The sequence below is a fragment of the Seriola aureovittata genome, chromosome 17 (assembly GCF_021018895.1).
Source record: "Seriola aureovittata isolate HTS-2021-v1 ecotype China chromosome 17, ASM2101889v1, whole genome shotgun sequence".
In the NCBI taxonomy this organism is placed as follows: domain Eukaryota; kingdom Metazoa; phylum Chordata; class Actinopteri; order Carangiformes; family Carangidae; genus Seriola; species Seriola aureovittata.
In genome coordinates this window covers 20,643,976-20,658,928 of record NC_079380.1, presented here as the reverse complement: position 1 = coordinate 20,658,928, position 14,953 = coordinate 20,643,976, and the positions used below count along the sequence as shown (strand labels likewise).

The 14,953-nt window shown below is 43.3% G+C and overlaps 1 protein-coding gene and 2 long non-coding RNA genes across 3 annotated transcripts in view; 1 reads left to right on the top strand and 2 right to left on the bottom strand.

The window, feature by feature from the left end:
* Window positions 1-121: 121 nt before the first annotated feature.
* gadd45gip1 (growth arrest and DNA-damage-inducible, gamma interacting protein 1) lies at window positions 122-2,455 on the bottom strand. The gene is made up of 2 exons (XM_056402217.1): window positions 2,035-2,455; window positions 122-658 (listed from the first exon to the last, which is right to left on the bottom strand). The coding sequence occupies exons 1-2, from the start codon at window positions 2,424-2,426 to the stop codon at window positions 361-363; spliced, it is 690 nt and encodes a 229-aa protein (XP_056258192.1). The 5' UTR covers window positions 2,427-2,455; the 3' UTR covers window positions 122-360.
* Window positions 2,456-12,707, top strand: LOC130185638 (uncharacterized). The gene is made up of 3 exons (XR_008830184.1): window positions 2,456-3,237; window positions 7,843-8,016; window positions 12,542-12,707. It is a non-coding gene; the product is annotated as an uncharacterized LOC130185638 (long non-coding RNA).
* Window positions 12,237-14,953, bottom strand: part of LOC130185637 (uncharacterized) — a 20,533-nt gene continuing 17,816 nt past the window's right edge. The window contains exons 2-3 of the long non-coding RNA XR_008830183.1: window positions 13,752-13,858; window positions 12,237-12,371 (exon numbers count right to left, since the gene is read on the bottom strand). This is a non-coding gene — a long non-coding RNA (uncharacterized LOC130185637). The remainder of the gene's footprint in view (window positions 12,372-13,751; window positions 13,859-14,953) is intronic.

Here is a 14,953-nt window from a genome sequence, read left to right as displayed (position 1 = left end):
AGTTATTTTTGCACAAATAAATCCTACATATGAATGTTTTGTCTTAAACCAAAAATCAGCATCAGTCTGTCTGATGCAGTAATTTTTTTCTTCCTTTAAAAATGTTAGACAAGATGCAATCTGCTCAGAGATTCATTGATTTCAGTGACAGCTAAACACATAGGTCATGAAGTTTTTCCAAGTATGCAAAACAAACAGGGCACATAACTGGATAAACTTTTTCTTTGATCCAGGTGACACAAAACAAGGAGCAAACTGTTCTTCAGATTCTGTTCAGATACAACTGTCCCACTGAACCGTGTTGTGTAGTACACGCTCCATCTCATTAAACACAGTTAGACGAGGGACCCGACACTTATTTCAAGACCATGAGGAGTCAGCAGGCGGCGTGACAGGAGCTGCCACCTGCTCTTCTTTCAGTCTGCGTTTCACTAGTTTCCTCCTCTTCTTCTCTTCCTTTTCTATCTCAGCAACCATTTCCAAGAACTTGGGGCTGCGGGGGTCGACTGCGTAACCAAAGCGCTCTCTGGCCTGGGACAGCAACATGTCACGGCGAGCCTTCTCCTCCTTTTGCTTCAGTTTGGATTCACGCTTTTCTCTGCGCCAGTCAGCGATCATCTTGGGCATTTTGGCCATGTTTGCTGCAATGAGCTTCTCTCTGCGGTGGAAATAGAAAAGATTAGTATAACAGATGTTGATGCGGTGCTGGAGGCATAGTTGTGTGATGGGCAGGCCACCCACTCTGGTTTTGGGTGAAATATTTAAACAACTATTGGATGGATCGCTCTGTAATCTGGATCCGACATTTATGTTGCCCTCAGGATTAACTGTAATAACCACTCCTTTCATTTTTCATCTAGTGCCACCATCAGGTCAAACTTACAATTTGTGCAGTACTCAGCCTCAGCTGTACTGTGTGTTTAATGCTCATTTGCATGTCAGCAAATGTTAGCATGCTAACCTGCTAAACAAAGATGGACAAGGTAAACAATATACTTGATATACATCGGCATGTTAGCGTTGCAACCAGGAACATTTTAACTTCTTAGTACAGCTGGCACTGAATGCTTTGTCATCTTGGTGGCTCACCTGGTAGAACGCAAACCACTTAGGCTCTTAGTGCATCAGGTGGGGTTTGAGTTCAGGCCATAAATTGGGTGCCATCTTTATTAAGGACTCATGGGTTCATAGATTTTATTTGTAAAAATAAGAAAATGTTAATGTTCAAAATGGAGATAAGAAATAATTGTGCAATATATAGGACAACAACCACAGAATATGCTGCAAGAATGGTCAGTACATATTGCCGCCGCCCCTCCCCCCCTAAAAAGAAAAACTGCCTCATAAACAGGGACAGCTCCTTTTAACTGGTGACAATCCTTGTGTTTATTTACTAGAAGTAATTGCTTCATATTTCATCACATTTGTCAATGCCTGTAAACTTCTGCATTTTTATAGTGTTTTAAAATAGTTTTAAAATGGGTGGAGGTAACACTGAACCTGTAGATGTTAAACTGATTGTGGATAACTATAGTTTTTTCCATTTCTTTCCCAGAGGGTAGTGATGACAGCGACACTTCACACACAGACAAAATGTCCTGATTTTATCATAACTTAACCTTGTGCTGTTGTAGTGGTAACAGTGTTTGTGAGATATGGGACCATTTTAAATTAGCCTGTGTAAAATGTTTTCCAGTGAATAATCTTTAAGTCAGATGAATTATTTTTTCATTCAAATGGTGACAAGATCTTTGACGATTTTGGAAATAAAAGTGCTGTTAAACTACCTTGTGGAATCGTGGTATTTTCTAGTGACTCAAATGTAATGCTAACATATAAGAGGCATAAACTGCGTCTAAGATGTGGTTTATGTCAAAGAGCGTCTTCGAGTGTTTTGAAGTACTGTTATAAACGAGTCATTGACAGAAATAAAATCAGACTGAACAGGAATCAGAGAGTAAAGAGCGCACAGCTTAACTAGCCTCGCTGTCCGATAATTGACGCACTGACGTTAGCCACGTTAGCATGACTTACTTAGCCAGTCTTTTTCTGGTTTCTTCCTTCTCCTTGATCTTTATGTTCTTCAGCATCACTTCTAACGGAGGGTGCCACTCATTCTCCTCTGCGATGATCTTGTCCAGCTGCTCGTGGCTGGGCCATAGCGACGCAGGGTCGATGCCCGACGCTGTGCCGTAGCGACCGAAGAGCTTCTTGTCGTACCGGGCCGTCTTCTGCCACTCCGGCGTCTCCCGGTCGTCTTTGTCTGGAATATATTTCTCACGGAGGTTTAGCTTCAGGGGTCTGGGGTTGTAGGACGCTGTCTGCAACAACAGTCCACACTGAGAATTCGTAGGTTTTGAAGATGAAATTCCCTTAAAAGTCCTACAAAACACTGCTGCCCTCCTGGACAGGATGGACGCCGCCATCTTTCTTCATCCACAAGAAGGACCCGGAGTGGAATCATAGGCGACCACCGCAGTGCCTGTTCACAACGACGGACGAGTCTTCCAGATTTTCTGCCAGTGGTGTAATTTGAAAAGGTTCTTTGACCAGGTAAAATCACTATAATGCTCACAAGGAAACGCAAGGTATTTTAAATATATAGCACATTTAATTTCAAAAATGCAATTCAAGGTGCCTGACCATGAAGCATGAAAGGCATTACGGTAGACAAAACAGCCTGGAATTAAAAACTTATTCAAAAAGTGGGAAGTTGTGCTCAACGCAATACAGGCAAATGTGAATACTGTGGACAAGAGGAAACAATAGAGCATGTTATGGTTCATTGTGAAAAATATCAAACATGACTCAAAATTTGAGAAAGATAAAACATAAAATTTGATGTAATAGATGTAAAGCAATAGAAGTCACGGGGAAGCTATCAAATCTTATTCCAGTATCCTAAAATAACAAAACTGATTGAAAGGATATGAGTTTTTATTTTTATTTTTATTTAATTAATTTTGAAATATGAGCAGGTTATTTAATCCCGATACACACTCCGTCCAGTTGGTGGCGGTAATGCGCCAATTCGCTGTTCACGAACCGCCTATAAACTTAAACGAAGAAGAAATAGAAGTGGGAAGTTGTGCTGAACCCGCGAATGTTTGTGATCGATTAGTTGATCGACAGAAAATGATTTGACAAAAATGTTAATTACTGACATATTGTTTAGATTTTTTTAGATTTTTTTTTAACCAAAAGTAACAAACATCCTCCATTTCCAGCGTCTCCCATGTGAGTATTTGCTACTTTTCTGTGTTTTAATTGAAAATGTAATGTTTTCATGCTGTTGGTTCAAAGAAACAAGCTATTCAAAGACAATGCATTTGGTGTCTGGGGAATTGTACCATCCATCATTGTCACTATTTCATCAACCAATGATTATTTAAAAAAAAAAAAAAAAAGACTTGGATTAATCAATAATATATGTGGCCTACAGTTAGTGGTTGCAGCTGTAGATGAGGGCATGAGATGCACAGAGGAAGGAGACTGCATGGTGCAAGTGCATGGTGGGTAGTGGTGAGTCAAAGGAGAGAACATTAAAGTTTTTAATCTGGTTTTAAGGTGGTCAGAGGAGGGCTTCAGCTTACTACTGTTTTACTTTAACTGAATGAATTGTCTTCCTCCTTGTGGTGTGCTGTAGCAGTTTCTAGTTTCAGACATTTTTATTATATGTTACTCCATCAGAAATACTTTTTCTTCGGTTTGTTGTATGGGGTTTTTGCGGTGGTCAAAGGTCAGAAGGTTTTTCAGCCTGGTAAATGAATCACCTTTTGAGAGGTGCTGTCAGTGGCTTTGGCTTCCAGGAGTTAGATTCAGTGGTTGGAGGCATGTTTTTCACTCACCATCCCCGTCCACTTGGAAGTAGTTGTGAGCAGGTGGGCCGTAGCCAGGGCACCAGAGCAAGACGGCGAGCTGAGACTCTTTTAACACCTTCTTTGAACATTTAGGGACCAGTGGGCAGGGGAATAAACCTTTTGAAAGAAAGGATCTTTGTTTTAACCTCCTGAGCTCCACCTCCTCCTTCCTCTTTTAGCAGCCTCCACCCTCCCTCAACTTTTATATTTGATTTCTTTTCAAGAAGCGGAGATAGAACAAATGGGGTTGCTCTGGAGTGCAGCACTTACAGAGACAGATGTCATCGCTTTTGTGTCGTGGGAGCGTGCAGAGCTCTCCGTCGTCATTAAAGATTTAGGGTTCCCATGGCAGGGGTAGCACTAGGCTGGAGGTGGGGGTGGGCATGACAGAGGCTTAATTTGGCTTAGGAGCGATCTGGTGCCAAGCCCGGGGCTTTAGGGATCACATCAACGTCAGTCACAGGCAAACAGGCTTGTTAGCAGTTAGACGATAAGGGGATGGTGGCAAGATGACAGGTCTATTTCTGAGTGAGTTTGTGAGTAGGAGGGAGGGCTGGTGTGTTAATACATGTTTAAGGAAGTTATATAGAACGTGCTCACCTGAATTATGACTCTGTTCCTCCTGGAAATGGCATCGCTGTTAAGAAATGCATTTCATTTATATAGAACAGTGGACTTGTGTTGAATGTGAGGAGTAGCTGCAGCTGACAGAAGCACATTCATGAGGATGAACAGTAAAGGCTCAGCCCAGCACAACACTTTGACCTTCCTGTGTCGGTCAGAAGTGCAAGGCCACGTCTGTTCTTGGTGAAACACTTAAAGATGAACTACAGATCTCTCACATGAAGCAGTCGGGGTTGTGGTGAATTTGAACCCAAGGGCACATTCAAGCAATGCCGACAGAGCCTTAACTCAGTGCGGTCAGTGCAGCCCCCCGAGGATCTCAAAGACCACCTTCGTAGGGATGGAGGAACTCATGCACACCAGAGCTGGTGTTGACAACTTGGGCTTGCTGAGGTTTAAGTCCAACACTGGTGCTTGTTCCTTTTGGTTCTGTGGTGCCAGGAACTGGGAAAAAGTTACCTTTGCACATAAAAATAATAGGCAACCAATACAATTTTAACTTTTTCCCTCCAGTGAGAAATGTGTTCTGCTTATTGTTAGTTCAGTTGGATGTTTGTGCTTCAGCGTGCAGAGATCGTGTGCAGAGTTTCACACTGAAAGGCTGTTTTCACATTCGTCTGCTGTTGGAGGAAAGCTGTTCTGTGCTCACTTTTAAATCTCAGTTTTCAGGTGCCAATCGTGGTCATATAAGAAACCTATATAAGTGTAATGTGAAAACTTCCGTACACACACACACACACACACACACACACACACTAACAATTGACTTTTCAGTGAACGAGGAGACATCTAGTGTCCAGCAGCTAAACCTTTGAAACAATACAAAAGTAAAACATATAAGCAGCAACAATAATATTCATAGATTCTGGATTTTTCAAGGAGGAAGAAGAAGTGGTTTTTACCTTTTTTTTATTAAATTTTGAATAATTTGACTATTTTGTGGAATAAGCAAATTAGCCATAATGATTATTAGATTATTTTATCTTTGTCTTAAAACATGTGGAGCTGGTCTTTAAGCTTCTCATCCTTTATTATAATTTGTATGTATTTTATTATTATTAAATGTTTTCGATGTTATCACTTGGGCTCCTGCATCTGTCCTCTCATTAAGGACTCCAGTGGAAACAGGACTTTACTGTCTCATCTACAGCTGACGTGATAAATCAATTAATCGATGAGCTGTTTGACAGAAAATTAATCTCAAAAATCAATTCATTGTTTGAATTGTTTTTAAAGCAAACATGCCAAAAATATTTGCTGGTTCAACTCACTGAAAAATGTTTTTGCATTTTGAACAAAACAAGACATTTGAAATCACCTTCACCTCTGACTAGTGTTTTTTTCTCACCATTTTCAGAAAAATCAATTTTTGTAATTGTGCGTGCTTTAATAATCATAATCTGAGGAGGACGCCTTAAATAAAATCATCACCAGTGGCCGTGTCCATGTGGGCCATCTAATAAAATTTTAACAGTCTCCACGTTCATATAAACACATGCAAAATTCATGTTTAAATTTGCAGGAGCTTTGGTCTCATGTCTGTGACCTTTGCTTCACTGCACCCATTTAATCCTGTTATCACAGCCCATGATTTTACAAGTGGTGCCCCCATGCAGCTGTGGTTTGGATACTTCAGTAGGATGCCATGTGGAAAAATACTTTTCTGAACCTAATGAACTGCACAAAAAAGTCATGGGCACATTTCTTAGTTGTCATGTTAACATATATCAAGATTTTCTTTGTAATAATAAAATTCTCTCTCTCTCTCTCACACACACACACACACACACACACAACACACACACACACACACACACACATACATACAAGAGAGCCAAGGTTTGGTTTTGTATTTGCTGTGAAGCAATTTGCCAAGCCAGTGTTACTATTTGTTGACACAAAGAAGAAATCATAATAAATTGACTCTAAATGAACCACTCTTTTGTTGGCCTTAAACAATGACAGGGTTTTACTCAGAATCTGGCACCAAGAATGAGATTTGTCAGCATTTCCCCAGAACAAGGGATGAGGACAAAATCCAAATAAAAGAGAGCTGAGCCCCAAAATATCTCCATTTCCTGGTAGTGGCAGCACTCTGTGGCTATACTGCACAAAGTCAGAGGGAAAAAAGAGGCTCCTTGGTAAGACGAGTCCCTGCAGTATGGGTGATAAATGACTGCTCTCTGCAGGAACATCACGCAGAAATTAATAATCCTAAGGTAACTAATGTTGTCCTTGGCAACGTCGATGTAAATTGCCCATAGACAAGTTAAGCTTCCTCCTCAAACATAAAATCTGCACGTCTGCATTGCATTAGCCTACTGATTTCTCAATTTGTGGTTTAAAAAAAAAAAAAAAAAAAAGAAAGACCATCATGCTCACAACAAAGCAATAAGGAGTGTGCAGAGTTTTTTTTTTTCTTTTTACTGGAGCTTAAGTCATGGCTGTGATCACTCTTGCAGCTCTCCGCAGGCTGCTTTTTAAACACCCCAACCGCCCCCCACTAATGTTAAACTTGGACTTAACCCAATTCAGAACTGCCAGCGTAAGCGGTTTTATGGAGGGGGTGGTGGTGGAGTATGGGTGGTGTTGGGGGCTGATGTGTGTGCGAGGGAGAGCGGAGGGCAGAGGAGGATAGTGAGCTTTCAGTGGGGAGCAGCAGAGTATTTTATGGTAATAGATATACCACATGGAGATCCAGTTAGTGATGTGTTTTGAGTGCAACTGGGTGGAGGAGGGGGGGGGGGGGGGGGCTCTCAGTGCCCTGCTGCACTCTCCACTGAGTCTGTGGAAAAATGCAGGGGTGGCTGTGGCTTCCTGGAAGATTCATCCACCTGGGCAGAGGGGTGATGGAGAGACGAGGGGCGAGTGGAGCCGCGTAACCACCAGAGAGCTTTTATTTCTGCTCGCTTTGCAGCGAAAAGTGCAGTAAAACCGGCGAGCTGGGACTCCCCGGACTCCCACTGCACTTCCTGCCACATAATGGCCGTAACATTTTACCTAAATTATCTTGCATCACAAATCTTTATATCTCACGCTCATGTAAACACCTGAAGAGAAACACAGTCCTATAAACATATACACACGCTGGGTTTACATAAGGATTTGGCATTTGTTCCTGGACTGTAATGGCAATGGATTCCCGCGGTAGTAAACAACTGTGCCACTTTCTGCCCCTGATACATTAAGATTTTTTCCTACAAATGATCAAACAGCCCTGGGAATTGAACAGATTGTGGTTTATAAAAACTGTGTATGTGCCCAATTTGACAGATTTGTAAACAACCGTGATAACATTCCCAAAATGTTTAGTTATGATGGAGCTCATAGTTTCTCCTTTCTCTTTGGGAGTCCTCAGGCCTGCACGGCCCAGCCCAGGGTCCTAATGAGATGATGAATGGGAGCATACGGAGTGATGGAGGCGCTCGATCCACCAGTGACTGCTAATTTAAGAGGAGATTCATCAAATGCGGGCCTGCACTCACATGCACCTTCATAAAACGGAGCCGGGGTCCGGTGAAGATGAATGGAGGTAATTATCAGCTCTACCTGTTCACAGCCGTCCTCCTCTTCTCTGTGGCTTCCCGGGGCTCCAGGGCTCCTCGTCTGTCTGCGTGAAGAGCTGGTGCTCGAATCAGACTCCTCTTTTTCTACTGATAGATGTGAACCGAGTCTGAAGTGAGAGATTGTTTCATTATACTAACGCAGGGGTGTCATTGCTCTCGTCTGACACAAAATGCCTGAACGCCTCAGTCTGCACATCGCTCTGGCACCAAATGATCCGATCACTAGTCTTTCTCCACTGAAGCAGTCGGGCTGTCTGTGTGTTACCGCTATCACTTGGTCAACAGAGCTTCTACTGTTTGCACCTCCAGTTGGCATTATTGTAAAATGTCAATGGTTTCTGTGAAATCTCCCGCCAGACGCAGAGAGTATGCCTCCTTGTTGCCAAACCACCAGAGTGGTGGTGATGGGGCAGTTAGGTGTAGAATGACGGAAACTTGTACAGCGCTGGAGTTTCATTTATTTTCCAGAGCCGCCCGTGGAGATTTCCACCTCTGTTGGCTCCTCTGGATTCAGCCAAAGCCGGCAGGTCCAACCATAAAATGAGCTGTTCGCTGAACGCCGCCCCTGAACGACAACCGTCCAATCAAAGACGGTGCATGAGGATTTAGGAAGAGCGATACTCGGCATGAAAGTTTGGAGGTGTGCTTTGCAGAGTGCTACCAGAGTTTAGGCTAACGTTAGCAGCTCTATCCTGCTCTTTACTTTGGAGAAGTTTACACTCCAACGACCCCAGCCAAGCGTAGCCGAGTCTCTGTTATGTAACATTCAAGTAGCAAGTAACATTCCTCATTGATATAGGCTATTTATTATAATATTAGTTATTATTTTTATATAACTAGCTGTAGAATACTCTTTCTTTGTGTCCACGTCTTCTCCGTGGATCATCAGCTGCTGAGGATACTGACTTCTTGCCTGGGAAGATATCATGTATGTAGATAATTTATAAAGACCTATTTTCAATAAAGACCAGGAGAAAAGTGGTTCTGTAGTGCGTGGGATATGTGTTTGTACCATTTGGATGTTTAGTCATGCGGCCTCCATCATGGACTGCCTGAGGGTTGTTTCTTGAGATGCAGCATTGTTGAGACTGACGACATGTTGCGTAATCCAGCGGGTTTAAGTGGCTGAAGCCGAGACTCCCAAACTGTGGGTACGGCACATTATTTATTTAAAGTTATTTTTGCCTTTTATTCTGATAGGACAGTGAGAAAGAGAGAGAGAGGAAAGTCTGGGGGGGGGGGGGGGCAGCAAAGTCGGACTCAAACCCGTGGCTGCTGCAGTGAGGACTGAGCCTGTGTGGTACGCGCTCGACCAGGTGAGCCACCGAGGCGCCCTGAAACAATACAGTTATGGGAAAAATGTAATTTTGTAGTAAAAAAAAAAGTATACATATCCTTTCATTGTTTTATTTTGTTCTCATATTAAGGCCTGTCACTGTGATAGGCCAATGATAGGAAGCTTTTTTATATATATATATATATATATATATATATTATACTCGCTTTGCCGTCTCCGTCTGATTGCGCTGAAGTGATGAATGTAGTTGTGTGTATTGTGTGTTCCCGCTCTTGATCCTGCAGAGTTAAAAAACCAAAAGAAAACCGAAAGAAAGCCATGTTGGCGAGCTGACCTGTCCTTTTATGTGAACCACTTCTTCACTGGCTGCAACAACACAGCTGTTGAATGATTGGCTGTTTGTGTGTCACTGGTAGCACGCTCCGTTGTCAAGGGATACAACAGAGCCACCGTGAAACTATTGGACTTTCTATTGAACAATTTTCTTAATGCTATTGATGAAGTGTCTGTTGCTGATACATGTCGATATTGTTTTATCACCCCGATGGTTGAGCTGAAAACATGCAGACGTTACCCGGAGACAGCGTTTTCAACCAACTCATTAAGTGGAGTGAATCATTCACTAATGATTCAAGGTCCGGGCTGTCTGACCTGATCTAACCTGCATCACCTGGACACCAGACACACGTCGTGCTCTAGCTGGACAGTCCCTTGAGCTCTAGCTGCGGGGGTGCTGAGTCACAGCCTGTGCACGGTCACATGCAGACACATATTCACACATGGGTCCAGACACTTAGACGCAGCTACACTCCTCATTTTGTAGATTTTTTGGGATGGGGGGGGGGGACTCTGCAGTACAGAGGGGGAACTTAAGAGGGAGGGAGGGGGTGGGTGGGGGGGGCAGTACATGTGGCACCAGCCTGGCGCAGACATCGTTCCCGTTGCTCCCTTAGCTGCGCCGGCGCCATCTGTCATCTGCGTGAACATCTGCAAACCCAAGGTGCCCTTGTCACCCAATGTTAGAGCAGTATGTTTGGCTTTTCCATTAAGGAAACCTGGAGTGATTCACCAGAACAAAACCTATTAGACTGGATGGTGTAGTGGTGAATCAGCTGGGTTGCAGAGGCACATTAAATAGTCGGATTCCTCCTCGGGCAACACGGGCCGCCTGTCTAGCATGTCTGGCTAGCATGACATCTCATCTACTAACTGACTGACAATTTGGCCTGAGTCTGCCGTTTCTTTATGAGCCCCGGCTCCTCCAGATTTCTTTCTCTGTCTCTCTGGTTCTACCGCAAAACAGATGGCTTCACCCCATCCTCATTTTTAATCTATCTCCTCTCTGTGCACTGGAGGTTATGACCAAAATTGAAATCATGTTCGCATTAGACTCCAGGCGCCTCGAGTGGCTGCACCATGTTGTGGTGCTTTTTTCGCGCACAAAATTTTCAGTTGCGTTCTGCCATCGTCCTGAATAAAAATGAACAAAGGCAGACAGAGAATATACTGTAAAAACAGAGTGATAAACACCATAACCGCCGCTCTCTCCTTTGATTGTAGTGGAGATGTGTTCAGACGCAGAGAGCCGGTGGCAGATGGATTGCAGTGCTAAGACTGGACAGTGTGTTATTCACCGCTGCAGCTCTCCAGAGAGCGTTGCAGTCTATTGCATATGGTGCTGAGCTGGATTACGGCAACAAGATCACAACAATATGCTCATTGTCCACCATGCAGGGATATAATCTCAAGGATTACTCTCCGATGAAACTGACCGCTGCCTCTCCGGATGATACACAGTGATATGGGAGATTTTTCCGCCAGCCATGGCTGCGAGCGTCCTGTTTTTGTTTCGTTTTTTTAGATTCTTTATTGATCTTTCACACTCTAGAGTTTCATTTCAATTGTCTTCCCTCTTTGTCGCCTGCACATGAAGCTGGACGCAGCAGTGGGCAAAGCTTCGCTTCCCACAGCTGCCTCTCCAAAAGGAAGCGGGCAAAAAAAAAAAAAAAAAAAAAAAAAAAAAAAAAAACACGCAAACAAGCAAGCTCGCTGCCATCTGCTGCAGTGAATGAGCGAGGATGCTGCTGTCAAGTTAGTTGTGAATTCGAAACAGCAGCTGAGAGGACACACTGTGCCCTGACCACACAGAGTGGCACCGCTGCTGCCCGGCTGCCTGGCACAACAGGCTCCATCTGACACACTGATGAATTCACACACACACGATGAAAGATTGCGGGCCAAAAGCGCAGACATGATTTGAATGTAGTGTGAAACTGGAAACCTATCTTTAATTAGGATCTTAACTCACAGGGTTGCAGAGTAAAAGAAGTTAAACTATGATGTCACTAACGTATAGATTTATAACAATGAAGTGTGTGCCGGGGAATTTGACTATATAAGGCCTGTGAACTTGTGTTTACGCCTCCTTTTGCTTCTTTTCTTTTTCTTTTTGTGAATGGAAAAAGTGACCTGCGCTCTTTGTGAGCAGGCTATAAGTTTTGGAAAGCTTTAGAAGCGTTCTCAAAAAATGTGCACTTAAATAACAGAAGAAAAGAGGAATAGGTATCAAGCAGGCAGAGACACTAAGCATACAAAACAGAACCCAAACAAACACCCTGGGAGCCCGACATTCAACAGCGGCCAAGAAGCGCCTGGCGGAGTGGACTGCCTTTGAAAAGAGCACCTGCATGTTAGAAGAGTCTCACAAACAAAACCTCCAGCCTCAACGACTCTTTACAACACTGACACTCACTGCTTTTTTTTTTCTTGTGAGCAAGTTTGCATTCGCGGGCAGAATCCCCCATCCAGGCTACTTGATGTCCGCTTATTTGCAATTTGTCACCTGGCTTGTTTACTTTTCTTTCCGCTCATTTAGAAACTCACCTTTGTCCGAGCGGGCTCATTAGCAGCGGCCTCGTTCCAAGAAGAAAAACCACCAGGTTAAAGCCTCACATTTCTGAACCGAGCGACACGGCCCAGGCGCCGCACTTTAAATGAGGCTTGGCCTCTTTTCTCATGGGGAAGCTGCGGAGAGAGGAGCCAACAATGTGTTTTCACTTTTATGTATTTTCATAAGTCATCTAGTTGGCCATTAGAGTCGATATTTTGCACAAGAAACTGCATCTTTTCCAAAAAAGCAACATGCTCGAGCTAAAATTAAAATCCCTTTCCCCCTTTTTCTTCCACTTTTTCAGGTTTTGCTGCGCAGTAGAAAGTTGCACATGAGAGTTGAACCCACATTCTTGCAAAACATTTCATGCAGGAGCAGGTTTGTACCACGGACGACGACCATTTTAAAGTCCCAGAGGTTTCACATCTGGCAACCGTCTCTCCTTGGTCTTAGTGTCCTGATACACAGACTGAAAGTATAGTGACGGGATGAGGATCAGCACCTTTATGTAGTGTGTGTGTGTGTGTGTGTGGTGTGTGTGTGTGTGTGTGTGTTGGGACAATGACACACTTGGCTCCCGTGTGCATCACATGTAAAAGGTCCAGAACCAGAAGCTTAGCGAAGCATCAGTGGGTCTATGATCCAGCTGCAGCGTCGCCTTCAGGGATGTTTTTTGCGCCTTTCTTCGTGTTCTGTTGTGAGTTTTTAAACTGGACCGGGACTCGTGTCAGTGAAACTATTTACACAGTGTCAGTTATTTGTTTGTTTTTTTTGTGTTAAATATTCTATTTACACCCAGTTGAAGTGAAACAGTTTGTCATGTACTTTATTTTGTGTTGTACAAACCAAGAGGAAAAACATGAGAGAGTAACGGGGCATCATTTAGAGAAAAGCAAAATAAAAATGTAATGAAGGAGGAGGGGCTGAGCTCTCTCTGCTCTGCGCTTCATCTCGTTTATTTACGGTGTTAAAATCGAACTATGAATCTAATGATTTCTACTGAGAGCGAATGATTTTACTCTTTATTTTACGTTGCTGAAGCCCGTGTTAATACTCGTCGTTGGGCCTTAACACATGAATAATACATATACAAAGTACTTCTAAATGCAAATGAGTGTTTGACCCTTTCGCCAGTTTGCAGAACACACAACAGTATGTCTCACTGGAGTGAGGAGGGCCGGTTGAATTTTATATTTTATCTTATTTTATTTGGACCCTCCAATATGGTAAGACTTTTTTTTTTGCCAAACCTTGGAAGATGGTACCAAACCAATATTACTGCTGCATGTGGCCAAACGAACTATTATGACTTTAAATCTCAGACAGGAGGTTGAAAGAGTCTGGCGTGAGAGAAAATAGATAACCCTCCTCCCTTTCTCCAACCCCCCCCCCCCATGCCCTCTTAATAATTTTCACATAGTCCTTAATACATCCATATATGTGTGTGTGTGTGTGTGTGTGTGTATACATATACTTGCACATTTAGTAGCCAGTATTTTCCAAAGATGTCGTACCTGAAGTTAATAAATCTCCCTTTGATTTGATTTCTCTCCACTTTTAATTTCTTCCAGGTACGTAAAGGGTGTGTGCCAGCACATGATGGGGAGGGTGTCAGACTGATCTGATTGGTGGAAAATGAGAGAGAGAGAGAGAGAGAGAGAGAGAGAGAGATGGATGAATCAGGGCTGTAGAGAGAGAGGAGGGGATCAGCTGAGAGCAGACAGAGAGGGAGGTAAAACTGAAAACAGATGGCAGAGCTGGCACCTGTCTTAAACTCAAATCTGTTTGGAGCCGTTTTCCACATGTCTTTAAAAAAAAAAAAAAAAAAAAGAAAAAAAAAGCCAATTCTGCATATTATGCCAAAAAAGACACTCTCAGGTTTTAACCCTTTGTGACCATGCCCTCCCTTTAGCTTTTCAGTCATAATAGGATGCCCCCCCCCCTCCCCCTCCCTCTGAACAGGAGGAGATACAAAAACCCTCTCAAATCCTTCCACTCTGTCTCACCCGGGCCTTGTAAGCAAACAGAGGGGGCATTCAGAGCAGGAGAGAGTCTCATTTAAAGCATTAATCTGTGGGCCACATGCTGCACAACAGCAGAGGACCAAACAAGCACCACAGACCTGACAACACACACACACACACACACACACACACACACACACACACACACACGTACGCAGACACTCGGAGCAGCCAGGATTGCCCAGGCTAAGCATGGCATGTATTTGGCAAGTGAGGAAGTCTGTTCCAGGTGGCTGCATATATAAGTTGCAATCAGTTGCTCTCCTTCAAAGGACCGTACTGCTGCTTTAACATGTTAGAGCCCATTTACTGAAAATCACAAGCAGTTTTCCAAAAGACCAAAAGAGTTTTGCAAAAAAACAAGCAAACTTTTTAGCAGATTGTTGAATGTTTTTTTTCCCAGCCATTGTTTTCCATTCGTTTCTATGGGGTATGAAAATCAACTTGCACTGGAGATAAATAATCCGTCAGAGTGAAGGTTTGTTTTCTGCCAAAGTCACATGAAGCTGTGCAGCAGCAGACTGTTTTGCAAAGTCTGCTGCTGCATCATCATGTGATGAGGGAGTAAGTTTGACTATAAATTTTCACCGCTTATCTCGTTTTTCTCTGCAAGTTGAAGATTTTCAAACCACATGAATGAATTCAAACCAGTGGAGGGGGGTGAGGGGGGGGCAGAATACAGAAAACAAGAA

What these genes read in the sequence shown, in the direction of transcription:
- gadd45gip1 (XM_056402217.1), bottom strand. Translation starts at nt 2,426, where the DNA reads ATGGCGGCGTCCATCCTGTCCAGGAGGGCAGCAGTGTTTTGTAGGACT. An exon ending in ACCAGAAAAAGACTGGCTAA is followed by an intron (nt 659 to 2,034) that starts GTAAGTCATGCT and finishes TTTCCACCGCAG; the next exon opens with AGAGAAGCTCATTGCAGCAA.